Below are 27998 nucleotides of genomic sequence, written 5' to 3'. Positions count from 1 at the left end.
CCAAACACTGTAAGACAATTGTTCACCCATCGATAATTCTAGAACAAATCATTCAAGCCCTATTTCTGACAGCCGAGTTAAAAGCACACCAACTCACAGTGCAGACATCACAACACAGAATCTTTATGATAGCAACAGACAGGGTTTTGGTTGTTTTTTTTGTTTTTTGTGTTTTTGGGTTTTCTTATTGTTACATGCCCTTATGATTTCTTCTTGCTGATGTTAATAGTAACTGCTGAATATTCTATGTAAGCATTTGTTGGGCTGGAAAAAGAAAGAAACTCTAATGCAAGTATTTATACCTTCTGCAATGAAAACAAGATATTATTGCTTTGCGTGACCTTTCCTAAGTATGGGATACAGCATTTTACACAATAGTTTCTTGGTTCATGCTTCAATTACTGACCTTTACTGTGCAGAAAATTAATGCAATTTTCATTGTAATCCATCCGTACAAATAAGGTCCACATAGAAGAATTCCACATATGGAATCTAATAGAAATCGGAAATGTCAGCTGATTGCTGTTGGCTGAACTTAGCCATTCTCTGTTTGTTCAGGGGTCCCCAGCAAACTATACTTGTAACAAGCCATTTCTCGCGCGGGCCATCAGGAATAAGAGAGAAAGATTTCCTCTCTTCAAAGTTTAGTCTGTACCTTTAGTTTCCTAAAAGCCAAAAAACTAGTCACTTGAAGGTTCTAGGTTATTTCTGAAAGCCCCCCCACTGCTCCTCCCCCACACAAAGGGAGACAAAATCGTGCAGTCTCATTTGGCTTCTAATACAGGTCACCCCCACAGATGTCTGACAACTAGAAGGAACAAGAGGCTATAGTGATGTCATTTTACAACAATCCCCCCTCCAGACAATAAACGTATGACAGACCCCAGACCACGTCCTGGTCGGTGCATCAGAGACAGGCAGAAGACGGGAATGTGCCCATCTCCTGAGGAAACTCTGCCGAGGGGCCCTGACATGCTTTCATCTTCCACAGTCGCCTGTGATGGTATTTGGTGGGAAGGGGCGCTGGCAATTAAGGAGTGTCACTTTCAAGATGGATAGTTTGGATAGAAAGGAGTTTCCTCTGTTCTTCTGGTTTGGAAGGAAACGGCTGTGTGTTTATAATTTGTAAACAGCTCATCGCTCACTGGGTGTGTTACAGTTCCCAGAAGCCTGGTCTGTCACGTCTAACATGCAACAGAAGCCAGAAGGGCTCTGTGGACAAGCCCCTGGAAACAGCACACTGTGGAGGGCAACAGCCCGGTGCCTGTGTGGGCAGGTCTCTGAGGAGCACATCTCAGTTGTGGAAGCTTGCTGTGTGCGAAGAAATGATGGACTGTAATATATGTGGATGATGCGGGCTCCAGAAGTCTTGAAGCTGAAAATCCCTCCATATTTTACAGCTCTCGTAGCAAAGTGCGAGTGGAAAGATACTGATAAGGACCGCAAAGCTCGCCAGTCTCCCTAACAGGTGAAGGGTTGTGTTAAGCAGAAGGAGGCATAGAGAGAAGTCAAAACTTCGTTTTAGATTTATTCCTCTGGATGATATCATAGACATATAAAATTGAGGAAGCAAACACGCATGGCCGTGCTATGGCTCTTAAAGGTCCTGTGAAAATACGACAATCAACGTATCTCCAGAACAGACTCGCCCCGAAGGAAATGGGGAACGTCGTGATGCCAACACCCTCTGTGCGGATCGGGTTTGGCCCATCTGCCGTGGGGAGGGCCATGCCTGGGTAAATGCAAGCGCTCCAAGGCTCTTCCATGTAGATGCAATGGTTCCAACTCAGTTGTCCTTGCCCAGAAAGGCCTGAAGGACAGCCCAACTGGCTCTACCTCCAGACTCCCAGACCCCCGCGGACAATCCTTGGGGCACCTGAGTAGACGGGTGCATTGTGACAACCACTGGTCCAGACCCCACGGCCTGGATATGTTGCCTGCCAGTTTACTGAACCCCACTTTCTCATTCATTGCCTTCTTGTTGGATGCCCTCCGCAGATGGGCCACAGACACATGGTCACGATTATCTCTAAAGGGCAGATGATGCCCTCTTCTACGGAGGGCTCATTTCAACAGAGCCAAACAGAGGACATCTTCCCCACTTCCCAGCCTTGGTAAATCAAATTTTAGAATTCTGCTTAGTAAAGGTTTAAAACAATTTCATGAGTGCTTGTGTTTATTTTGGCGAAACATCCCACCAGCACACGTTAGCCTGGCTACAACTGTTTCGCGCCCAAGGAGTCATATCAGTCGGAAGCAACTCACATCAATCCATCGAGAAGAAAGTTGCGTCTGCATGGCCCTGTTCTGGAAAGAGTCACTTCCGTTTAAAACACATTCTACTGTATTTTATCATTTTGCTATTAGCGATCATTTTAGCACAACAAACAAGATTTGCTTTGTAATCCACCCAAGTTGTTTCAAATGGGCAAAACCATCTGGCTTGCCCAATTAATTTTAAGGCTGTTTGTGTCATGGAGCCAGGGTTTAATTCGCTGCTATCTTCTGGGCATTTTATACTGGATACTTAACTCTTAAGATTCCCCCGTTTGCCCCCTTCCCCCCTCCCGCAAGCCTCCCAGGCGCTCCCCTCGCAAACCCCATACACCCACAGGTTCTAGGGGGCTGGAAGTCGATTAAGCTGGTAGCACCTCATTTGGCATTTCACTTTTTTTTTTTTTCATTATATTCCAGAAGGTTTGTCTGAAAGCGTAATGACAACAAAAGCAGCCTATTTGAGAGATTCTCCCAGGAGAAGGAAAAGGACAGATGTACACAGACATATAGCTGAAAACACTGCCAGCAACAGCTGGGAAAGTGACAGGCTCCAAAGTGGGTGACCACCCCACGGAGCACAGACAGGAGGCTAAAGGAACAGCAGTTTCACTTGATTTACTTTGGACTTTCTAGACTACCTTTTATGTACCTTTTATACACCAGGGGAAGGCTTACCTTCACTCGCATCAAATGACAAGCCTCCTATAGGTACGCTTTGTATAATATTTCCGTTTTCCCTTATATTTTACCCCTTTTATATCCTCCCTTAACAAGATCTTTAAAAACCGATATCCTTTATAAATTACAAAAACATTCCTATCCCGGACACTCCATAATGCCAAACAAAGAAACAAACAAATAAATTTTTCAAACAGGGTTTCACTCGACCAGGTAAAATGCCATCTGCGGACGACACGAACGTTTCCTTTCGCGAGCTTTCCTGAGCACACGTACCTTGTCATCATCATACTCCTCTTCGTCTACGTCTGTGCTCTCCTGAAAGGAAAAAAAACACAATTTGTTAATATGACATCCGCCGAAACGATCAAATGCAAATTAAACCCGTACACACTTTGTAAGGTTTTCTACATAATTGACGCGCTAGTGTTTTTTTTTTTTGAATACGTTATAACCTCTTGGAAAAAATAGTGCTTTGAAAGTTCAGGGACACTGTGGCAAGACTATAAAACAGGATGCATAATCTACGTAAAACTTAACTATAAATAAAGCTATTAGGCGAGTGCCCTTTGAAGGCACCCAGCTTTCAAACTGCATTGCCAAGCTGTACTTTCTGTAAACAGTTGGTTCTTATTCTGACAAATGAGCCAACTGCTACGTTAAGGCTGAGAACACCGTACTCGGTTTGTGCTAGGCTCATTGTTATAATGACTGCTCTTTTCCTTTGGGGCCATTACTGAAACATTAGACAGTAGGAAATGCATTAGTCTGAATATAATCAATCTCAAGAATAAGTTACAGGTTTCTGTGCATTATTATTGTTTTCCTTGTGATTTGGGGAGGGGGGTTGAGGGCAGGTGAGGGGAGGACACTTAGGATCTGACTGGGACTAACAGGCACCTGGCTTTTGTTCGGGGGCCGAAGCACCAGGTGCCGGGAACAGGCTTGTTCAGATTGGTCTAGCCATCTCGGCTTGGGGCGCCTGGGGGGCTTAAGTTGGTCAAGAGTCCAACTCTTGATTTCGGCTCAGGTCATGATCTCATGGTTCTGGAGTTTGAGCCTCACGTGGGCCTCTGCACTGATGGTGTGGAGCTTCCCTGGGATTCCCTCTCCTCCCTCTCTCTCGCGTGCTCGTTCTCTCTCTCTCAAAATAAATAAACTTAAAAAAAAAAATCTTGGCTATTGAGTAGATAAGTTGTAATCCCAACACTGCAATATTTAAAAGCCAACACATGTTGGTACCCAGTCCAGTGGGTTCGGCAGCTCAGACAAAATGCTGGGGAGTAGAAAACCAGGGTGGCTTTTGAGCTTGAACGCTTACCTTTCTGCTCAACCACCTTGCAAAGGTCAGGCATGCTGTTTAGATGCCACTGTTCCGGTAGGAAACAGAATTGTCACTCTCACGTTCTTAAAAAAAAAAAGAGTAACTCTGAAGTATCCAGAGTCCTCTGCTAGCCGCCATAAAACCACTGAGCAGTTACCAGGCAATTTCTCCAGGACTGGTACTGTATTACCCCCAGAATTCCCCTGAGCGGCAGCTTGCAATGTGTGACAGTCCGCTGATGGCTGGAGAACTCACCTATTCACGGTCGGTGGTACACATTTCGTGAAAGCAAATGGGTAAAAACACATGCAATAAAAACACATTGTGGGAGGAAAAACATTGTGATTAGGAGTTAGAAGTCTTCAGCCTGGGACAAAGTCTTCAGCTTAAGACACTGTTCCAGCACTTTCTGCCGTGTGACCTTGAGCAAATCACTTTGCCACTCTGGGGTTTAGTTCCCTCAAGTATAAAGTAAAAATAGTAATCCTTGCCTCCTCCGTGGTTGTGTTATCACGATTCAAATAGGCAACAAATTTGGAGGGCCTGGGTGGTGCGGTCGGTTAAGCGTCCAACTCTTGATTTCAGCTCAGGTTATGATCCCACGGTTCGTGAGGTCGCGCCCCATGTCGGGCTCTGTGCTGACAGCACGGAACATGCTTGGGATTCTCTCTTCCCTTCTCGTGCCTTCCCCTTCCCCTTCCCCACTCACACACACACACACACACACACACACACACACGTACTCTCTCTCTCTCAAAATAAACTTAAAAAAATAGGTAACAAATTTGAAAATGTTCTGTAAATTAAAAAGATTTTATATACACACACATTTATATGCACATGCACTTATGTATACTTATGTACCCATATGTGCGTGTAGAGACACCTGCCTACGAATACATACACATTTCTGCATACACACACACACACACACACACACACGCTAAAAACACACATACCATAGATGTAGCTGAAAAGTAAATATGATCAGAAATTGTAAAAGTGTTATATGCTAACTAACTTGGATGTAAATTAAAAAAAAGAACACTTCTGGAAGTATAAAAAATGAATAAACCTTAAAAAATTAATTATTTAATTTAATTAAATAAAAAAGAAATTGTAAAAATGTTAGTTGACAGCACTTTTTACTAAAGATGTTTCTCTGAAAATTCCCTTCATCTGCACCTCTGTGAAGCTTAGTCCTTAAGCAATCCTGTACTTTAAAGCTATTTATTTATTAGTTTTTTCTAGCATCTTTAGGCCCCTCATTATTGATATATGCCTGTGGCTGTTGCATTAAACAATCAAATATCAAACAGAATAGAATTCTGAATTTGCTTGATGTTTCTGCTCCCTGCCTAAACACTCTTTTCTCTACTTCCCTTCTATCCCAAATGACAGCAAAACATCCTTTTAATATCCATTATTTCAGACATTTAAAAAAAATAATAGCATTGTGAGGAAAAGTGGGCGAAGTTGGTCAGCTTTTGAGTGTGGAAAAACCCAATGTGAAGATATTTTATTATCATGTCTCAGAATCTTAGATTTCTGTTTATTTTTTTAATGTTTATTTTTGAGAGAGAGAAAGAGGGAGGCAGAGTGAAAGCAGGGGATGGGGCAGAGAGAGAGGGGGACACGGAATCTGAAGCGAGGTCATGGTTCTGAGCTGTCAGCAGAGAGCCTGACGTGGGGCTCGAACTCATGGACCGTGAGATCATGGCCTGAGCCGAAGTCGGACGCTTAGCTGAATGAGCTACCCAGGCGTCCCTCTTAGATTTCTGTTTTAAAAATTTGGTTCTTGAATCTGGGATGCCAAGATAATACCATGAAGCAAGTCTATAAATACAAGTTCCTGCCAACCCAGAGCAGGAAAAGATTCTTTGGGCTGGGATACGTGGAATAAGGGAAGCCGAGTCAGAGAATAAGTATGACAAGCAGACGCTGGGGTAGGTCTTTGAGAAGAGGCCTTGCGGATGCTCCCTTCAACACCATGGGAAGCTTGAGATTTATAAGACCTGGGCACCGCAAAATAGAGGTGCCCACGGCCACTCGCCCTCTGATTTCCCCGGCAGTTGGCAAAGCTCTGAAGGCTTCAGCCAGAGGCAAAAACTGCAAAGGGTGTTAGGGTGGAAAGGCCTGAGTTAGCCTCCCAAGTGCCTTCTGTGTCTTGAAGGAGCTCAAGGAGACATCAAAGGCGTCTTTTCAGTGGATGGGAAGGTAATTCACAGTAACCTTGCAATGAACCAGATGGGCACACATTGAAATCCGCGGCCAGCATGGTAACGATGACCAAGCACCCGGGGGCTCTCCTCCTGCTAAGAAGGTAGGTCAAGACTCAGGAACATAATAACCTAGAAGGAACGCTCTAGGTTACACCCAATAAAAGTCCTCCACTAGAACATGAACGTGTGTGCCAAGTTTCTCCTCGTCTCTCAAACCAAGAGCACTTGGGCCATGATTTGGTGGTGGTGGTTTGCTGTCGTTCACACATCTTTCCTTAGACAAATGTCACAGTTACTGGAATCTCTGCTCACCTGGCTGTCCTGGATGCTGCCCGTCTTCCCTTTTGTGAGAATGATGAAATTGTAGATGAAGAGGAGTAATAAGGCCAGGGGGATCATGTACAGTTCAAAATTCCAGACGGCGACCAAAAATACCTGATTGGAGGACAAGACAAAAATCACTGCTTGAAAAATCAGGATGGGAGTCATTTTAAAGTCCTTCTCATTGACTTAAGGAAATTAAATCCAGCACACTCTGTCCATGGTAGCTTTGAAGAACAGTTACAGACAGGGACACACGCGTGTGCGCGTGCACACACACACACACACACACGCACGCAATTAACACAGTTTTAGAACCGAAAGTAAAATGAGGAAGGTATAGAGATAAGTTGGCCAGTCGCACTCCGAAACGGACAATACAGTAGCCCCATACCTGGAAATCCCGTGACCCTGTCAACCACAGTCAGTGTTTTGCTCCTAGATTTACCAGAATTATTAAAGCAGTATGGAAAAACCCAAGGTCTCACAGAGTCCGGCCACAGACCAAATTTTGCCAACAGTAAGGTTTACTTGAACTATAGAGTGTGATGACTTTTGAAACTGGCTGCCAATGTTTAAAAATCCAAATATGCCAAATGAAAACTTCAGATAGCCAAAGTCTCGTTAAAAATCTTGAAATTTTCTAATTTGGAGGCTGGCTGGTCACAAGGAAATGATGGGCTAGAACTGTGCTACACCTGCCCAGTTTCTATCGGCCTCTGAGCTTGTGACCATTTCATAGAAAAAGTCACTCTCGTAACATATCAACTTAGAAGAGGCAAATTATTGCATCTTAAGTATTAAATCTTCCACTCCCAAAGCAGTATTGTTTCACTAATTACTGAAAACATTTTCTACCATGCTAGAGTTTTATTTTTGCAGATATTATAGATTTCCTTCTTATATTTTGGTTGCTATTCTGAATTTAATCATGTATTCTATGTTTCAAGAAGATAATTATTTGCTTTAAAAGCTAATAATTTGTACGTACCAATTTTTAAATTAGTAACATGACTAAATTTTCATACTATTTCAAATAGCTTTTCATTTCATTTTTTTTGGGGGGGTGGGAGTTCTAAGAATATAGTCACACAATCTACAAATGACCTGCTTCTGTTTCCTCTTGTCTAATATCTATAACCTTCTAATATGTGTACTTACTTTTATTATTATTAACTAAACAATTTTAAATAAAACTGTTGAAAGGGACATCATGGTCTCACTCCTGAAATTAATGAAAATGCTTCTATTTTTCTATCATCAAGCATGATGCTGACCTTTAGTCTGAGCTATATAAATCATTTCACATTACGAATACACATATAATAAATCATTTTTAAACTAGAAAGTTGACATACAGTCATTCATCTTATTACTCTTAATATTTTAAAAATATTTCAGGAATCCTTTATGAAAACATTTGATAAAGGAAAATATTTTTGAAATAAGAATACTTACATCAATTTCAACGAGGGTTTATTTCTTATTATTTTTAAAATCAGGAAAGGAGGAGGGTTTACTATCTTTTAAAACAAAGAAGGTTTTTTTCCTTTTCATTTTACAACCTCAACACGGTGTATTATATTTATAATTTCCTAATATTGAAGTAAACTTGTATTTCTGGAAGAAACCTCTTTTTAACTGGACCGTAATTGTCCTTTAATGTACATTTGTATGGTATTTGCCAACACTTGAAGATGTTTTTGCGTAGATACCCATGTGTTACATGTGTTATCTATTTAACCTTTTTATATTATTTTCAGGTTCTGGCAACAGGATTATTTTGATGCCATTATTTTGGTATACTCCATGCTTTATGCCTAGGATAATTTTTTCATGTCATATTACTAAATATTCTAAGAATGAAAAAAATTTACATAGAGTAATGTAACTAATCCCCATGCACCCACACCCATGAAGTCTTGTCAACGTACTGTCACTTTTCTTTCCAATTTATGTATTACTCTTCCTTTTTTTTTAAAGTAAAACATGTCAGATAATTGTTTCCCATTGTCGATCTTCACCTGCTCCCTCAACCTATTCCTCTCATTCCCAGAAGCCAACCAAAAATGGGTGTGAATCTTTGCCTAAGGACATTGAAGGTTTATATTAGAAATAACATAAACAACATCAAAATGTTCGGATCATTCTAAAATGTTTTATTCAATAGCATGTTTCATAGATTGTTGATGGTGTAGGTATAAATCCACTATATTCATTTTAACTAATATATGGTACCCTGTTCAAATGAATGTTTTGTAATTTATCCATTATACTCTCTTATCATTGAAAATTTAAGTAGAAACAGCAGTTTTATTTTTTAATATAGTCAAACATATTCATCTGCAATCTTGGATTTTGTACCTTTCATGTTCAACGTTCTACTTAAGGAATCATATGCTACTCTGACATGATAAAGTTATCTCATCATGTTTTCTCCCAAAAGACAATTGTATGTGTGTGTTTCTTATTTTGTCTCAAGTATCTTTTGGTTTATAATTGGAAACAAGCTTCCAGTTTGAACTTTTCCCTTATAGTCAACTTTTACAATCAGATTGTGGTACCGATCCCTATTTTTTCACTGTTTTCATTGCCATTTCTGCTCCATACCAAGTTCCCATAGGAGAGTGTTTACTTATGTACACGATAATCCTGTCCATTGATATATATTTCTATTTTACAAGACCACATCTTTAACTGTAGTTTAGTAACCAGATGACATATGAATGAACAAGTCTCTATTACCTCATTTTCAAATTTATCTTGGGTAGTTCTTCGTACTTTACCCTTCCACATGTATTTTAGAGTCAACCTGTAACAGTCCATAAAATTCTCGGTGACAGTTTCATTGGGATAGCCTTGAATCTATGTTTGTTTGGAGAGAAGTGATATCTTGATATTGGTTTTCTGAATCATAAGGATATAATCCATAATATATGGATTATATCTCCTTATATTCATGACTTTTATATAATATCTCAAAATATTTTATTACTTTCATCATACTGACTTTGCATATGTTTTTTTTATTATTTTGCTAAGTAACTTAAGACTTTTGATACTATTATGAATGGGGGCATTTTAAATTTATATACTTTAGTTACTTTTGGGCACTGGAGTACTGATTTTTATATGTTGTTCACATTATTCCTGACCCCTCTTATTAGTTGTAGGAGATTTCTTTTCTTTTTAAAGTTTGTTTATTTATTTTGAGAGAGGCAGAGTCAGCGCAAGTGGGGGAGGGGAAGAAAGAGAGGGAAAAAGAGAATCCCAAGAATGCTCTGTACTGCCAGCACAGAGCCAGTTACGGGGCTCGAGTCCACAAAGCCGTGAGATCATGACCTGAGCTGAAACCAAGAGTCAGAGGCTTAACTGACTGAGCCCGCCATCCAGGCATCCCAGGAGATCTCAAGTCTATCCTTATGGAGACCTGATGTGGAAAATCATATACACTGAAAATCATGGCATTTTTTTTTTTTTTTTGCCTTCCAATCTATGTGTTACTTAGATATTCTCTTAGTGCTAAATCTCTATACTTCTTAAAAACAAGTAAGTGTAGAATTTTAAAAACAATTTTTGAATCAATGTGTATTTTTATCTTGTTGATTTTCTCTAGTCTATTAATCTGGTGTGCTTTAGCAGCTTTATTTACTGTTTTATAATTTACATATTCCTATCAGTTTCTTTTTAAAGGTTTCTTTCTTTTACTTTCATGTCTTGTTTTGCTTTAATATGAACAACATAGAGAAAAGCAGAGAAAAATAGTAGAATGATTACTAGGGAAAGCCACAGATTTTCCTAATTGTTACCTATTTCCCTTTCCTTGTTCTTAAAGTTCTTTCAGGATTGGGAGTTTTAACTGTATGCTAAATGGTTACTAGTTCTTAACGTCTACTGGATAAGTGGAATTTTATTGTTTTTCTTATATTGCAAAATATAACTTCAAGTGAAAAGAGACTGATATGAAACTATTGGGAAAAATTAGGAAATAGCATATTTTTAGTTTCTTTTCTTCATCATAAAGCTATTTATAAAATGTCTTTAACAAAATTACTTGCACATCAACTACTATTAGAGGGCTGTTGTGCTAGGTAAACACCTCATTTGCTGTAAGATTTGCCTCTATCAAGTAAAGTAATACCGGAAAGTGCTTTACAACAAAAATGGAGCCACACTTAAATATTCCGAGGGCTCAAAACTCTTTCAGAGTGAGACACTAGTGCCTTTAGAAATCTTTTTAAGGGGCCCCTGGTTGCTTAGTCAGTAGGACATGCAACTCTGGATCTCAGAGTCGTGAGTTCAAGCCCCACGTTGAGTGTAGAGCTTACTTTACAAAAAGAAAAGAAACATTTTAAAAATCAATGCATATTCCTTACATCTGGGATGAAGAGTTAATTTCTTAAATACACACTTCTCAGCAAAATAATAATAATACTAATACCCTGAAAACAAGTTTGCAAAAAAGACCAAAGATAATTAGTAGACTCTGATAGTTGGTAGGTAGATAGGAGACTTTGCCCCAAGGTTATTTGCAGGGGAATTCAAAGCTTAGCAGAAGAAACCAGATCTGTAATGTTTCTGCACCTTTACCTCAAGAACAGCTGTGCTCGAAGTGATAATACCAGCTGATTAAAACTCAAAAGAAAAATTTGCCCTCTTTCTGAGGGGAGGAAACATGGAAAGAAGTTGGGGACAATCAGGGCCACCAGAGAGCACAGAAGTGGACTGAAGGAGAGCACAAGCAAATGAAAACTCGAAATTCTGTACGTGAACTCTACTACAGGTCTCGGCCATAGATGTGGGGCAGACTCAAAGCAGGCTTAACTGGGATCAGAGCCACCACCCACAGGAGGTGTGACAGAATTGGCAGTTAGAGCTTCATGAAGTGAAACGTCTTCTTAAAAAATAAAATCAACCTTATGTGGGGGCATCTGGGTGGCTCAGTCAGTTAAGCGTCTGACTCTCGATTTCGGCTCAGGTCATGGTTTCACAGTTCATGAGTTCAAGCCCCACTAATGGTACAGAGCTTGCTTGGAATTGTCTCTCTCAAAATAAATAAATAAACTCAGCAAAAAAAAAAAAAAAAAAAATCAACCTTATTTGAAAGAATTTAAGAAAATCTAAGGTCTTTACTGCATAACATTCCTAACATCTAAGATACAATTAAAAATGGCTCAACACACACAGAGTCAGGAAAATGTAAATCATTTTCAAGGAAGAGGTGATCACCAGATGCCAAGTTCAAGGGGAATTATATGTTAAAATTGTAAGACAAGAACTTTAAACCACCTATTAAAAATATGCTCAGTGAGGTGAAGGAAAATAAACTCATACACTGAATGATAACTAGTAAATATGAGCAGAAAACATAAAAAATAGTAAAAGTGAAAACTGTCCATCTAAAAAAATACAGTATTTAAGTTTTTTTTTAATTTTTTTTAATATGAAATTTATTGTCAAATTGGTTTCCATACAACACCCAGTGCTCATCCCAACAGGTGCCCTTCCTCAATGCCCATCACCCACTTTCCCCTCTCTCCCACCCCCCATCAACCCTCAGTTTATTCTCAGTTTTTAAGAATCTCTTATGGTTTGCCTCCCTCCCTCTCTAACTTTTTTTCCCCCTTCCCCTCCCCCATGGTCTTCTGTTAAGTTTCTCAGGATCCACATAAGAGTGGGTTTCCTCCCTGCATTCTACAATGCGGATGCTAAGGTGACCCAGTCTTGCCTTCCCCCAAAAAGCAACTCTAAGAAAGTACCTTAAACCTTTAGCTACAAACATGATTTCACTTTTTGCCCCCAAATCTGTTTGTAATCATTTTCACAAAAACAGATACAAAAATATATACGTGCCAAATCTCGGACGAGAAAAAAGTGATGCATAAAGAGACTTCGTGTTTTGCTAAGGATAATGCTAAAGATAGAAATATGTGATGCCTGTGGTTCCAAGTTAGCTGTGACTGAAGAACTTCATCACAGATACTGCCATAGACACTTGAACAAATCTTCCAGGTATAATTTGATTAGGTATGACATGAGAAGGATGTTATCTCGTATCACAAAAAGTTTTACAGACCCCATTGGGCTCCGTTTTTCTCAGGTTTCATTAGGAAGTGAAAGCAATCAATCAATCCAATGGCCATCAAATATCTTTATCCCAAACTACGAACGTACTAGACCACTCAGTTAAAGTCATGTTGAGAAGCAATATCCCAAGATGCATGAAGGAAGGGCAAGTTGATTCCTTTTGGCTAAGGTACTACTGTTTCAAAGTTCAATAACTTTGACTGAGTACTCAAGGGAGTTGGAAGGTGTTTTATCTGCAAAATACCGAAGAGGGGATTAGCTTCCGGCGAAAACCACTGGAGTGGTCCTTGCCTTATGATCAAAAACAATTAGAAAAATTTTTTTAAAATGCACATGCATGTCTTCCCCAATATTGTGAGAATCGGTTCATAGGTTACAATACACATTAAATCTAGACATGGAAAACCAGTGTCTCCTGAAATAATCATACAGTCTTCATGAATAACCATCCTGTAAGCACAGGGCATACTCGGGGGAAGAGATTCTCATTCACGTTATTTTAGAATAAAGGTACTGGGTAAAGATGAAACAAAGCTATGCTACTTCTCTTCCAAAGAACTGCAAGGTTAAACAAAAGGGAAATAATACAAGAATCTGTTTTTAATTTGACCAAGTATACATTCACTGCTCTAAACAAATCAGTAAGCAACTCCTTCTCGAGAAAGTGCAAATGCCTTTATTGTGGTTAAAAGAGAAAAAAAGTGTCACACGTCCCACTATCATAAAGCAAAACAATAGTATACACCAACAAACACCTCCAGGTCTTCTCATGCCCATGAACCTGATGAAAATTGGTTATAGCTTCCTGGCCTACGTGATGACACTTAGACATCGTAATTTAAGGTTTAAGAACTTCCTTTAACTGGCTCCTACTGGACTGTCAACCCTAAGCCAATATCCACCACAACTTCTAGATCCCCAATCACAGTACACTATTTGCAGACCCCAACACGTGAAATGGTGTTCGGGATTTTGCTTTTGAGAAAAAGCTCTAAAGCTCTCATTTTGAGAGCTACTCCTTGAGCATTTCCTCACCTCTGAAGTGTCTCCTCCTCAACCCATCCCAGAGCACCATATCTTAACCCCATTTCCTGTCACTGCTTTACTTCATGTATAAACTCATTGCTCGCTGTCCCTTCATGAAACATTTGTTGAACACTTACTGTGAACTCTGTTGGTTTATTTTAATTTTTTTTTCAGTGTGAAAGTAGGCGTGTATTAACTGACCAGATCACCCAACTAATCGGCAGAGATACCTTGGTTCATCCTTCTAATAAGCTTGTCGATCTCGTCTTCCCTGTTGCCACCATCTCCACCTTCGACAAAATGGGTGAGCTTTTTTTCTTCCTGCTCCCTCATGGAGAAGATAATTTCAAGGGCCATCAGAAGTTGTTTGCTCCTTGGAAACATTTCTCCAACAGTACAGAGCTTGTGAATCAGATCTGCCGTGTAGATGCTGCCATATTTACCAAGAGATCAAGCAATCAATGTGTTACCTGTCCAGGCAATTTGCTTCTGGTGGGTTTTGCCATAACCATGCTTGTAGGTCAATTTGTCCACCGACTGCAGGTTTGGGTACCCCCATGGTATACATGGTCCCACGGTCCTTGAACCTTTGGGATCACGCCATCGACTCCTCTAATCCTGATGACAAATGCCAATTTGGGTTCTACAGGTATGCGGAAGTTTCCAGGTCTTCTTGCCATACTAGCTATGCAAATCTCAGTGCTGTACCTCTGCCTATACTACTTAGCTAAGTGATGCTTAGCTTTTTCGTGAGTAAGCTTCTTCCTTGCCTTTCGAAGCACCTTTTGGGAAAACTTCTTCCCCAGATGCCTGACCTTCAACTCTGCAAAATACTTTTGCTTTTCCTTACGGGTTTCTGGCACAGCGGGAGCCTTCTTTTACTTTTCTTCTGCACCCTCTACGGTTCCAGCCGGAAAAGAGCCGAACCATGCTGACTTTGAAGCAAGAGTGAAGGACACCAGCAAACCAACCACCGCTCCTAACAATAACACCAGCAATAACAAAACAGCCTCGACAGAACTCACATTGTATTTGGGGATGAAGGATGAGACAGATAAAATCAGCCAAGTATATATTAAATATCGATAAAAACTGCTATGTGGGGGAAAAAAAACACAACACAACGAACAGGAATGAAAAGAAGGGAATACCAGGCAACAGGGCTGGGGGTGCAGTTATAAGTGGGGGTGGCCAGGGAAGGCCTTGCCAAGAGGGCAACATATGAGCAGAGCCCTTGGAGGAAGTATGGAAATCCGGGTGAGCAGGGTTTCTGGTCAGAAGGAAGAGTGGATCCAAAGGTCCAAAAGTGGGAGCACAACGGGTACGCGCAAGGAATAGGCAGTGCCTCTGTGGCTGAAGCAGCATGAGTAAGACCTCTAGAAAAGAAGTGAAGAACCGGGAGAGGCACGGGAGTCAGTCCTGAGGGGCTGGGACCACAGCTGTAAGGTCTCTGATGTCTATTCGAAGGGAGAAGCTGAGCCGTTGGGGGGCTGTGAGCGGAAGGGCACCTGTACCAACCACAGTCATGATCTGAGAGAGGACGCGGAGGACGTATTAGAGCTTGAGGACGGTGCTAGCATCTAGAAGAGGGGAAAGAAGGGTGGATTACAGAAATGCAATACATGCGTCAAGAGGCCCTAAACGCGCCTCTCCATAGCCGTGCTCACCTAAGGTGTTGCACTGAGTACAATGAAGGTAGAGAAGGAAAGGAAATTATTTCAAAGGTGGACCCTGGAGCCTGAGCTGGATGATTGGTGAGGAGCAACAGAAAGCAATAAGGATGCAACTTCAACACGAGGGGTATAGTGATTCACAGACGAGAAGCAGCTGCAGAGAAAATCGGTGAACAGAGAAATGACTGCAAGGAAATTACTTCAGGATGTAGACGAGAGAGGCAAAGATACGGATATCCAAGAGAAGTGAAGAGACACGGATGATAAAGATGAGAAGACGGTCAGGGTGGGGGCAGGGGATTAATGAAAGAAAGAGGAAGAGGTCATATATGAAGATAAAATGAGAGTTTTCCAAAATGGTTGAAAGAGACCCATATAGGAAGTAAAAAAAAAAAAAAAAAAAAAAAAAAAAAAAATCCTTACCAGGATAAATAAGGAATTTAGGCCTAAAAACGCCATACTAGGGGCGCCTGGGTGGCTCAGTCGGTTGAGCATCCGACTTCGGCTCAGGTCACGATCTCACTGTCTGTGGGTTCGAGCCCCACGTCAGGCTCTGTGCTGACGGCTCAGAGCCTGGAGCCTGTTTCGGATTCTGTGTCTCCCTCTCTCTCTGACCCTCCCCCGTTCATGCTCTGTCTCTCTCTGTCTCAAAAATAAATTGAAAAAACGTTAAAAAAAATTAAAAAAAAAAACAAAACGCCATACTAGAGGGGTATCTGGGTGGCTCAGTTGGTTAAGCATCCGCCTCTTGATTTTGGCTCGGGGCATGATCTCACAGTCAGGAGATAGGAGCTCTGTGTTAGGCTCCAAGTCTGGCTTAAGGTTTTCTCTCTCCCTCGCTCTCTTCCTCTCTCCTGCTCACTCTCCCCCTCACCCCCAAGTGAATAAATTTATTTACCCCCGAGTAAATAAATACATACGTACAAAATGCCATAGAACTGAAGAAAAAAAACAAAAAACACCTGGGAACAAAAAAGAAACACTTTAAAGCAGCTAAAGAGAAAAGATGGCTCAGTTGTAAAGAAAAAAGCAATTTGAGTAACTTCACCTCTCAGTGCAACAAGAAAAGCAAGAAAATGGAATATATACAATCTCCACCTTTCCATTTGGAATACTGAATCTAACAAATTGCCTTAAGAGTAAAACAAAGACACTTCGGAAACACAAAAGCCATCAGTTCTTATCACCAAAAGACCTTCATGAAAGTACGCATAAGAAGATTTCAAAGAGACGGAAAATTGTCCCTGGTCTAAAGGCTGAATGCAAGCATGTATGTGCTCAGAGCAATGACAAATGTGTACACGAACCTCCATAGACGTGGACTTACAAAAAAACACGCTAATTTGTGCGTAATGAGGCAATCTAGAACTAAAATAGGGGTCAGTAGAACCCGTAAATTGGGAGAGGTACGGTTTGATTCAAGGAATTCTAAGACACTCTTGTGTTAAGCCGGTGTGTGAAGTAGAAACATAAACTTGAACTTTGCGGTATGAAGCTGAAGCTTTGCACCTCAATCTTCCCACAGGAAACAAAACCCACACAAAAGCAAACAAAATGCCTGCGTGGCTCAGTCGGTGGAGCATCCGACTCTTCATTCAGGCTCAGGTCGTGATCTCACGGTTCATGGGATCGAGCCCCGTGTCGGGCTTTGTGCTGACAGCAAGGAGCCTGCTTGGAATCCTCTCACCCTCTCTTTCTGCCCTCCCCTCCCTCTCAAAATAAATCTTAAAACTTATAGAAAAAAGAATCGAAGACAGATGCAATGAGGCGAAGCTTAGGTTGCTCCCCTTTACCTCCTTCAGGGATTTTTTTTTGTTTTCTTTTGCCAATTCGCAATTTAGGACCAATTCACTATGTGCGACGAAATGGTGATGGGGCACAGATTAGCAGCATAGAGCTCGTTTCTAATGTAATAATCTAGGGTGCTAAAAATTGGAGTGCATAGAAACTATGACAGCTAAGACTTGAGAGACAAGAGAAAAGCATCATGCTTTTATTAAGACACCTGAAGGGCTATGCACTAAGTACAGGGGTAAACTAGAAATAGCCAAATCCTCAAAACGTTTGAAATCCTTCCTTGGATCGTTTCAGCCTTGACTGTATCACAGGGACTTGTTCAACTCTTCCCACCTCCTCTATATCCTCTCTGCTGGAAGATAACACAGTCCATATCCCCTATGACACTCTAATAAATCTTATCCAGCATTTAATAAAAATAACTCGCCATAGTTAGGATAAAAAAGAATGACCAACAATCAAGAGAAAAAAAGACTACCAGAACAAGCAGATGATTTCGATGTTAGAGTCACCAGATATGAATTTTAAAGCAGTTATGATTTATATATATACGTATATATATATGTATATATGCATATATATACATATATATATGTATATATATGAAAATGGATAAAAGCATGGAGAATATCAGCAGAGAACTGGTATATCTAGAATAAGATCTAATGGAAAGCTAGACATTTTTTTTAAAGGGGTGAGTAAAATGAAGAGCTCATGAAATAATTTACTAGCATAACAGAAAAGAGAAGATTCATGATTTGGTGTATTTGTGTAAAAATATCTATACTTTATGCAGAGATAAATACACTAAGAAAATAAAACAGAAAAAAAAAGCTATATGGCACACTGAGAAAAGTTTAATCTACACATAAAAATTTGGAATCCAGGAAGACAGAGGAAAGAGAGAATAGAGCAAAAGCTATAAATGACACTGGATGAGAATTTCCCCAAATTTACCAAAGATGTGAAGTTACAGATTTAAAGAAACTCAAATACGATGAAAAGAAAGAAAACCACGTGCAGGCACATAACTAATGACCAAAATAAAGGTCGGAAGGCAGACACTGGGGAGAGAAAAAGGAAAAAAGAAGAAGAAAAGTATTTCCTCTCCATGAATAAAAATTAAACTGACAACTGACTTAAAAAGAAAAAGAAGAAGAAGAAGAAGACGATAATAGCCAGAAGATAACTGGAAAGACTTTATATAAGATTTGTTTTATATGTTCCTTGAATATTTGGTAAAATTTCTTCTAACGTTATCTGGGCCTTATGTTTTATTTTCTGGACAGATACTAAGTTACTGATTCAATTATATGATGGGTTTAGGGCCATTAAATTTCCCATACTGTTTCAGTCACTTTGAGACACCTTTCTACAAGTTTTACCTATTTCATACATTTTTTAACATTTTAAGCATAAGCTTTCATAATATCCTTTTATGTTCAATCTCCGCCTTATCTGGGTAATTTCCCCTTTTAATACCTGATACGCGTGCCTTTACCCTGTCCACTGAAAACTCTCAGAAGAGAATAGTCAATCTTACTAGTTTTTCGAAGAGACCACTTTCCACTTTATTTTCCGTTCTATTTTACACACGTACTCTACTGCATTGATTTTGTTCTTATTTATATTTCCAATTCATTTGGCTTCGTTTTGCTGTAATTTTTCAATGTCTCGATTTTGACAGTTCACTCACTAATTCTGAGTCTGCCTCATTTTCAATATTGGTTTTGTCTTGCCCTGGTTTTGTGGAATACAACACACCAATTCCAACTCTGACGTGGAAAAGCAAAAAGCCAAGAACAGCCAAGTCATTCCTGAAAAGATAAAACAAATTGGAACCACGCTAAAGCCAAATATTGGTATAACATTGATAGAGGTGTAGACAAGAGACCAATGGGACAGCACAACTTGATCCATGACCTTGTGAAAACTGCAGGCCCCTGGGAAAGAGCAGAAGATTCAAGAACTGGTACGAGACCGATTACCTGGAGAGCCAGAGCACAATGATGAAATCGAATCAAAAGGAGCTTTAAATTTTTAGTATAAAAAGCAAAGCCACAGAAAATGTAAAGGATATCTTTATGACCGTGGGCCCGGGAATGGTTCCTCAACAATGACACAAAATGCACAGACCACAGGAAAAATTATTGAGACATCTGACATGAAACGTAAGAATTTTTTTTCAATAAAAAGGTAGGGGTTACATAAAGAAGAACAAGAGGCACATAAAGGCCCCCGCGCATTGAATCTCCTCTGTAATGAGGCAAGTGCAAATTCAAACCACTCCAAGGTACCGCCTCACATGTCAGATGGACAAAATTGAAAAAGCCAGCTAATCCCAAGAGTTTTCCAAGACGCAGAGCAATGATTAACTTTCATTTGATGCCTGATGGCTCAGTCACTTGGGAAATGGTTGGCATTAACTAAAGAGAATGATCAGGTAACCAAGTAACTCTAGTCCTAGGTATAAATTTGGGGGGAATGGGTTTCAAACTTTGGTGTGCATCGGGAATACCAGGGGGCTGGCTGCTTTAAACAAGATTGCTGGGTCTCATCAACTGAAGGCAATGGGTGGGGACGGGGAAATTACATTTCTACCAAGTTCCTAGGTGATGCTGACGCTGATGTCCCGGCACCACACATTAGGAGTCATGACGCTAAACTGCACGTGCCCCCCAGATGAAACACGTATCAATATTATCAAGAACACTCTTCATAACAGCCAAAAACAAAAATTAAAAAAAAAAAATAAAACAAAACAACAAACGCGGAATCAATCCAATGTCTATCTAAAGTAGAATGGATGAATCAAATAATTTACTTGTAAAGTTAAATGTACAGAATGAAGATAAGCCACACGGATGAACGTCAAAAATACTATTTTGAGTGAATTTGCAACCCGCAGAGTAAGGCATTAAAGTATTGTGATTGCTTTTATCCACTCTCCAAAAAACAGACAAAATTGAATTACTCTGTTCAGAGACAGACACAAAGTTGGCGAAACTACAATGGACAGTGAGAGAATGACACAATATTCAGTGTCACCATTACTTCTGGGGAAGAGGAATGAAGAAGGATTCAATCACAAAGAGGCAAAAGGAAAAAGGCTTCGAAAATAATGGGGATTTTTAATTTTCAAGTTGGGTGATAGGCACACAAGTATTTCTTAATGGTTATTCCTTAACTTGTACGCACATATGCATAGTTTTATAAACTCCCTTATATATACACTATATTTTACATTAATTTTTTTTATGGCAGGTAACATACCACTAGACACAATGGGTATGATTTTGCACTGACTTAAGAATGCTTTCAAAGGCCATGCAATTGAGGGCTCCCAAGCAGCCATATATTGGTTTACAAATGATACGGACAAAGAACTGATCTGGAAAGTAAGGAAGTCCAGGGTGGGGAATAAAGAAGAAAAGAGGGGTGCCTGGGTGCCTCAGTTGGTTAAGCGTCCAGTTAAGGCTCACGTCATGATCTCACGGTTTGTGGTTTAAACCCCTACATCAGGCTCTCTGCTGACAGCTCAGAGCCCGCTTCAGATCTGTGTCTCCCTCTCTCTCTGTTCCTCCCCTGCTCATGCTCTGTCTCTCTCTCTCTCTCAAAAATAAACATTTACAAAATTTATTTAAAAATAAAGAAGAAAAGGAGAAAAGACAGAAACCAAATAACTAAAACACACACACACACACACACACACACACACACACACACACACACTGAACCAAATATGGCCCCTGTTGTTTGCAAGTTTACAATCTCTGGCCCAGATTACTCTAATAAACTTCAAATGCATGTATTATCATAATACTTTTCTCTATTTCCTAACTTTTCACATCAAGGCCAAAGTAATAACCCAAAGCTTAGTTCTCATCATGGTGCACTCCTGCTCAAAGCCTTTTGTGTCTGCCTGCTCTCTAGAGACAGAGTCTACAACTATTAATATGAGATCCAAGGGGATCAAATCCAAATATGGCCCAAACGTACATCTATTGTTTTTACTGACTCTCTCCTACCATATTTTCTAAATTCTAGGCACACAAAAATTTACCTTTCTTAAAAACTGCTTATGTTTTATTTCTCAGTTCCTCTCAGTCTAAGTGCCTCTAGGAATGTTCTTTTTTTAATTTAATTTTATTTTTTTCTTTCTCATTGGTTCCCCTGACTGGGATAAGCCATTATGTTACTTGGTGTTTCATGATACCTTATAACTGGTTCAAAATACATTTGCCTGGCATCATGGTCATTTTGTTCAAGTTTTACTCTTTGAAATCCTGAAGCATATATAATTTGCATAAATTACATAAAACATAGGACAGTGTCTTGTATGTAATAGATACTCAAAGATTTATTGAACTGAAACTACAGTCAAGATGAGCATTAAAAGTCTAACTGTATCCTTTGCATTTCAACAACTTGTTACCCAACACTGCAGTTGGATGATGTCACAACACAAGGCTGCTTGTAGTGGTCTGGAAGGTAGACCAGGAAGCCCTAAATCAGAATCTAAACTATGGCTTTATACAAGTTCAAGAGAACAGAACCTGAGATACTCCAGATACATGAATTACAAATATTCCCCCGCTGCAATACCCCGCACCCCCCCAGCATGTGAACATTTGTGTGTGGCTTGAAAAGGGTGAGCAGGAGAAAGTTCTGATTAGAGGTTTATTTCCATCTACATCAATGCCCAGAAAGTCAAGGCAGTCAAATATACCATGGGTTCCAAATCAATGAAAACTGAGGAACTGAAATCAATTCAAACATCCATTCAACGAACCTTCATGGAGTGTTTATTATGTATGTACGGGGCACTTGCTATTATTTAAAAAAAAAAGAAAAAAGAAAACAGGAACAAAATGACAGTTTCCATCATCCAGCATCTACCAGTATAAACTATCTCTGCATGCATACATACACACACACACACACACACACACACACACACACACACCGAAATTAGAGTTTCTCATGGTATCTTATTCACATATGGTTGTAAATAAAAATAGCAGAGCACATCATTATATACGATTGCATAGTCATCAAAAGAACATTTTAAATGAGAAAATAAAATTATTAACAATTTGATTTGTAGTGAGTTTGACTGTGGAGCTGAGTGCCCTTAACTACTATGCTACACGCTTTCCTGTTGTGTCATCTCCAACAGTGGTGAGGCAATTACATTTTTTAACATGAAGCATGTATTTAATGGTGCTTAGGACGTATTCATTTTGATTGGCTCTAAATCGTGGTTCTATCCTCGCAGCGGATACTCGCAGCTCGTGGAAATGCTACATAGCCTTTTTTTCATCTGTAAAATGAGAACAGTAATATCTTCCCCAAGCATTGTTGGAAGGACTCAATGCAATGACAGAAGGGAGGAGGCATCATCACTGCCATGATTCTTAAAGCAGATGAATGACTGAACCCAAGTCAAGGGACAGTAATAAAAGCATGAAGAAAGCCACTTGGAAGATAGGGTTGGTTGGCCTCAATGTCACTAATTATTTCTCTAGAAAAGCACGCAGGCCATTCACTGGCTCAAAGATAAGCTATTTAGTAAGTTATTTCTTTGTGTTTGCCCAATGCTAGAGAGTGGCAGTGCTTTGTTTCAACTAACCTTCTCTTTAGTAAGAGAAGGATAGCGCGAGCAAAAGACACAACAGAGGTAAAAATCAATCAATCAATCAATCAATCAATCAATAAAGGCTTCACATCTTTAAAGATGGTAAGACAACTCATTGGGATGGATCATAGAGAAACGAGACTGGAGAGAAGGTTGGAGTGCTAATCGGGGGTCAGTTAGTGGAAAGACCCGCAGGTCACAGTAACAAGTTGAAGATGTGATTGTAAACGAAACACACACCAAAAAAAAAAAACCAGGATCAGATATTCAACTAGATAATTTTGGCAGCAAAGCGCTCTTACTCATGGGAACGGAGTAATGCAGTGAGAAACCGAAGAAAAAAATTCAGGAAGGAAATGCAATAGCCCAGGAGAAAGAACAAGATCACCTCTGTCTGGGATGCTCAGGGGTGTTTTAAAGAGCACGCAGGCTGTTGTAGGTTCTTTAAACATGGTTTGGATTTGGATGAACTGTGGGGAGTTGCATGGGGAAACACCACACATTTGATGCCCAGTTATACTCCTCCACTCACCAGGAATTATTTCTGAGTCCTGGACAACCCTTGGACTCATTCCTGGTCTCCTCACCCCTTTTAATTGGCCTCTGAAACTAGCCCCACCTATTCCTCTCCTTGTTGGGGTTCTCACACCCAAGATCCGCTCTGTGAGCAGGCACACTGCTTCCTCCTAGGCATAAAGCCCTCCATATACCAGCCGCCATGAGAGAAGCCCACCGAGCTGACCAAATACCAGAAATCTTTCCACGTTGCCGATAACATGTGACTTTGGTATATTTGTAATTGCAGTTCTCCCAGCCACTCTTGACTGAAATGTCCACGGTCTGTGACCTCTTCCCTCCTCCCAAATGAACGCCTCACTGGATTACTTCCTATGAACTTATGCAAGGGGCCAATGCGCGTTTCATAAATCTTCATTCATCAGAATGCAACATGAACGAAACGCCACAATTGGGCGATGAAGGGCCTAGCTGGGGTAGGCAGAAAAATGAATATGTTACAGTTCAGGGGGAAACTGAGGTTACAGATGGAGTTAGGGCTGCTAATCCTCTAACGTTCACTTTGGGAGTTCATCATGGATTACCTGGTGGAGTCGAATGTAATCACGAGGGTTAGTCCTTCAAGGTGGAGGGCAGAGACAGAAGAAGAAAGGAAAAGATGTGAGAGCACAGCAAGGTCAGAGTGACACCATGTGAGGACTCAACAACGTGCCTTTGCTAGAATGCGAAGATGGAGAGGGGATCATGAGCCAGGGAACTTGGACAGCCTCTATAAGTTGGAAAAGGAAAGCAAATAGATTCTCCCTTAGAGCCACCAGAATAGAACACAGCCCTTCTAACATCTTGATTTTAGATCCAGTGAGATCTGGGGTAGACTCCTGTCCTCCAGAACTGTAAGATAATAAATCTGTGCTGTCTAATGCCACTTCATGTATGGGAATTTGTTAGACGAGCAACAGAAAACTAGTCAAGTGGTATCATGTGAAAGGATTTCTCTAGGGAAGCTGGGAAGGGCTGTGTAGACTGGCCAGAAAGTGAATTCTACACTTTTGGTAGGAACCAGGGTCTAGAAAGGGATGTGTTCCTCCTGGTCCAGTCTCCACCTAGAAAGAGGTAAAGGGAACAGAGGCACCCATCATGGAAGAAAGGCTTTGGCAAACGTCAACTTGGCTTGGGCTCCAAACTGAAATGCCCTTCGCTGGCCCGACCCTCACTTTTCTCCCTTGTCCTCCAGTAAAAAGTTTCTACTTACCTGCACCTCTACATCATGCCATATACAGAGAGAGGAAAAGTTTACGAAATCAAGACTCATTAACCATTTGTTCTCTGGAGCATCAAAATATGCCATTCCTGGTGTTCATTTGGCATTGTCTTTGACCGTTTCTACATGACATAGTCGTCTGGTCCATTCACTGGGGGCAAAAAGTCAAACTGGGCCTCTTGCCTTATCCCTTAAGGACAAAACTCTGCCAGCTAGTTCTGGTTTTGTGCGGGGAGTCTTCTCCCAGTACTTTTGCAGAAAGACACCTGAATTAGGTGTTTCCTACTTTTAGTATCTTCCGTGACAGCTGGAGTAAACAATTTATGTAATTTTCAAACTTCCGATTTCACAAGAACACTTTTCTGTGTAAAAGGAAAATGCGGATGTTTCTACAGATATAGCTAATTCCATTCTGATTTTAGAAGAAGTCTATACATAAGTCCATATAATCTTAAAATTAACTATAGGCTGGAGACTTTTACACTGTATTCTTCCAGACATGCAGGTTTTGTTAACTTATTTTCCCCTTCTGAACATACCTTGCGACTTTCTAAAAACAGAAAAGAATGCTTCTAACTTGTATTTACATAAGCTCAATACTAAACGCATGATCTTTTCCCTCCTTTAAGTACAAAGCGTTTATTAAAATCCCATCACTTTCATGTTTGTATCAGGCTACTGGCCACTGTATACTTTCCATTTCTTGGTGACATTATATAAATGGGACGAAGTCCAACGATCGCCCATGGCCCAATAAAAGCCCCCATCTGAGGTGCCTGGGTGGCTCAGTCAATTAAGCATCTAACTCTTGATTTCAGTTCAGGTCAGGATCTCAGGGCTCGTGAGCTCGAGCCCCTCGTCGAGTTCTGTACTGACGGCACGGAGCCTGCTTGGGATTCTCTCTCTCCCTCTGTCTCTGCCCCTCCCCTGCTCATTCTCTCTCTCTCTCTCAAAATAAATAAATAAAACAAAATAAAAGTCCCACATTACGCATAAAGGCAGAACAACTAGTTCACAAAGTAGAAACGCTCGGAACTAAATGAAAGAAAGCAACTAATGGGCTCCAACTATCAGCTTTTACCTCCTGGAAGGATTATCATTTCAGGTCTACAACCAGATAATAAATGTCTCATCACGAGTTTTCGCAGAAACTGGTAATGGAGCCACAGACCGTCTGATCTCGGTAAATGTATCTTTCAAAGCCATCGGCAAATTCTCTGCTCTGATTAAAGGAAGGGAGGACAAATCCTCACACATTTATTTATTCCCCATAAAGCTGGGTATCTGGAAGGGGTCAAGGAAAAATCCCATTAATACAGATAAGTATCTCACTTCTTTCAGATGTGTAACCGTTGGCACTGTGGGCACCCTCCGTGGTAGAAATCCACTGGGGCTCGAACTGTCCTCCACGTGGACAAAGCATTCTCGAAAAGTGTTCTCTGACTTTGGTCACATGAACATCAGGCCACAGTGGCGACTGAAAGCTTAAACTTCACACTTGCGACTGACTCCTTCATGTTCACAGAAAGATTAGATCAGAATGAATACAGAAGAAATCGCTCTGGGTAATAAAGCAAGTGTATCTAATTAGCATTAGTGCAGTGATCAAGTAAAACAGTTCACTGTATTAAGTTACTCTGCTTGTAGCTTTATTTCTGGCACTAAAAGAAGTAGGCTTGCAACCCGTTCACATGAAGTCTGCAATAGCTCTGTACATATTCAATGTGCTTAAACCAGACTAAGGTGCTTTCCTTCAGGAACCCTCCAATAGTGATGACAGAGAGATGCTATTTACAGCAAAGAGCAATTCCTTTAGGAATCCTATCGAGCATGCCTTAGATGGTCTCCCATTACTTGGATAAACTATCTATTTGCTTCATCAAAAAGAGAACTGCTTATATGCGGGCCACACATCCTTGCCTCTAAAAACAAACATGAGGCCAGGGTTTGGATCCTCCTTTCCTTAAACATGCTTTTAGGAATCCCACGTTTATTTCGATCAGGCGGAATCTGAAGAGCTTTCCTACAACACTGAGACATCACTATAAACCAGGAAGAAACCCAAGATGGGGTATTTAAGTACGTACACACACACACACACACACACACACACACACACACACACTCATATACACTCACACACAGCTGCTCACTCAATCTTTTGCTCACCAAAAATAAAAGTTCAAATCAAAACCCAGGATTGACAAATTCAGTTTTTGGCCTCTTATGTTCAAATCACTGTCACATCACGTAAACAAATGTGCCCACAACAATGACAACCACAAAAATTTCTAAAACAACAACGATCCTATTCAAAGATGCTGCCTGCATTGTAACGCCTTTCATTTCAAACCAAAAATAATGTCTGATGCCATGAGTAGAAAATAAAGACTTCCTCCAGCCTTTCTAGGATGTGATCCATTTAAGCACAGAATGAAAATATTTTAAAAGGCCCTTTAAAGACCAAGAGGCAGATGTTCAGGTAAAAGCAAAGCCAGGAGATTGTATATTTTAATAAAGCTATTATACGTGCAGCCTCAAATTAGGAGTGGCACTGAGGCTAGGACATGTCTAAACCATCACCACCTGTTTGCCCTGAAAAATCAATTAAAGGCACACTTTCAGAGTACTCCCCTTCGAACCAATAAAACTTAGCCAGCTTCATGGAGACACTTGAGTCCCTCAGAGGGAATGTACTTGAAACCTGAATCCTGAGTCTTGTGTTCCCGCCCTGTTTGCATTTATATAAACTAACCACAGTAAAACTGGCCTAATGGGAGGGAGAAAGAGACCAAAGAGAGAGGTGGGTGTGGGGGGAGAGAGAGAAAAATCCTTATTTCCACTGGCTTCATCCTGAGAATCCTACTTCCTTTTGGTGAATTCCAGTAATTTCTTCAAAGGCTCTTTTTTTTTTTTTTTTTGCTTTTCCTTTTTCTGCTCCTTCAGAATTCTGTGCTACATTTTCTGTGCAACAGAAGAGATCCAACTTTGCAAGTTGAAAGTAAGGGCAGGAAAGCCATCCCAAGTGTTTTAGTAATTAAACGAATATTGCATAATGAACCATATGCCCAAAGGGCCTGTTCTTATGTGGGCCAGATTTTTGTTTGAATTTTTAATTTTTATATACAGATGAAACATTCGGTGTAATCTACCAACAGCGCGAGGGAACGTGCAACAA

At 40.4% G+C, this 27998-nt stretch overlaps 1 protein-coding gene and 1 pseudogene across 6 annotated transcripts in view; both read right to left on the bottom strand.

Annotated features, from left to right (window-relative positions):
* MCTP2 (multiple C2 and transmembrane domain containing 2) overlaps positions 1–27998 on the bottom strand; it is a 237312-nt gene that overhangs the window by 29057 nt on the left and 180257 nt on the right. For 4 of the 6 annotated variants that reach the window (XM_019460150.2, XM_019460151.2, XM_019460157.2 and 1 more), the window contains 2 exons: positions 6814–6936; positions 3232–3273 (listed from right to left, as the gene is read on the bottom strand). In XM_019460150.2, the coding sequence (XP_019315695.2) occupies positions 3232–3273; positions 6814–6936 (165 nt within the window). Of the gene's footprint in view, position 1; positions 2308–3231; positions 3274–6813; positions 6937–24107; positions 26382–27998 lie in introns of those variants that run through there. The other 2 variants (XM_019460153.2, XM_019460154.2) reach the window with 2 other exon arrangements.
* LOC109273284 (60S ribosomal protein L7-like) lies at positions 13009–26243 on the bottom strand (annotated as a pseudogene).

The sequence above is a fragment of the Panthera pardus genome, unplaced genomic scaffold (genome assembly GCF_024362965.1).
Source record: "Panthera pardus isolate Hobbes unplaced genomic scaffold, ASM2436296v1 HiC_scaffold_24, whole genome shotgun sequence".
Lineage (NCBI taxonomy): Eukaryota > Metazoa > Chordata > Mammalia > Carnivora > Felidae > Panthera > Panthera pardus.
The sequence above is the reverse complement of the archived record's forward strand: the minus strand, read 5'-3'. Positions and strand labels throughout refer to the sequence as shown.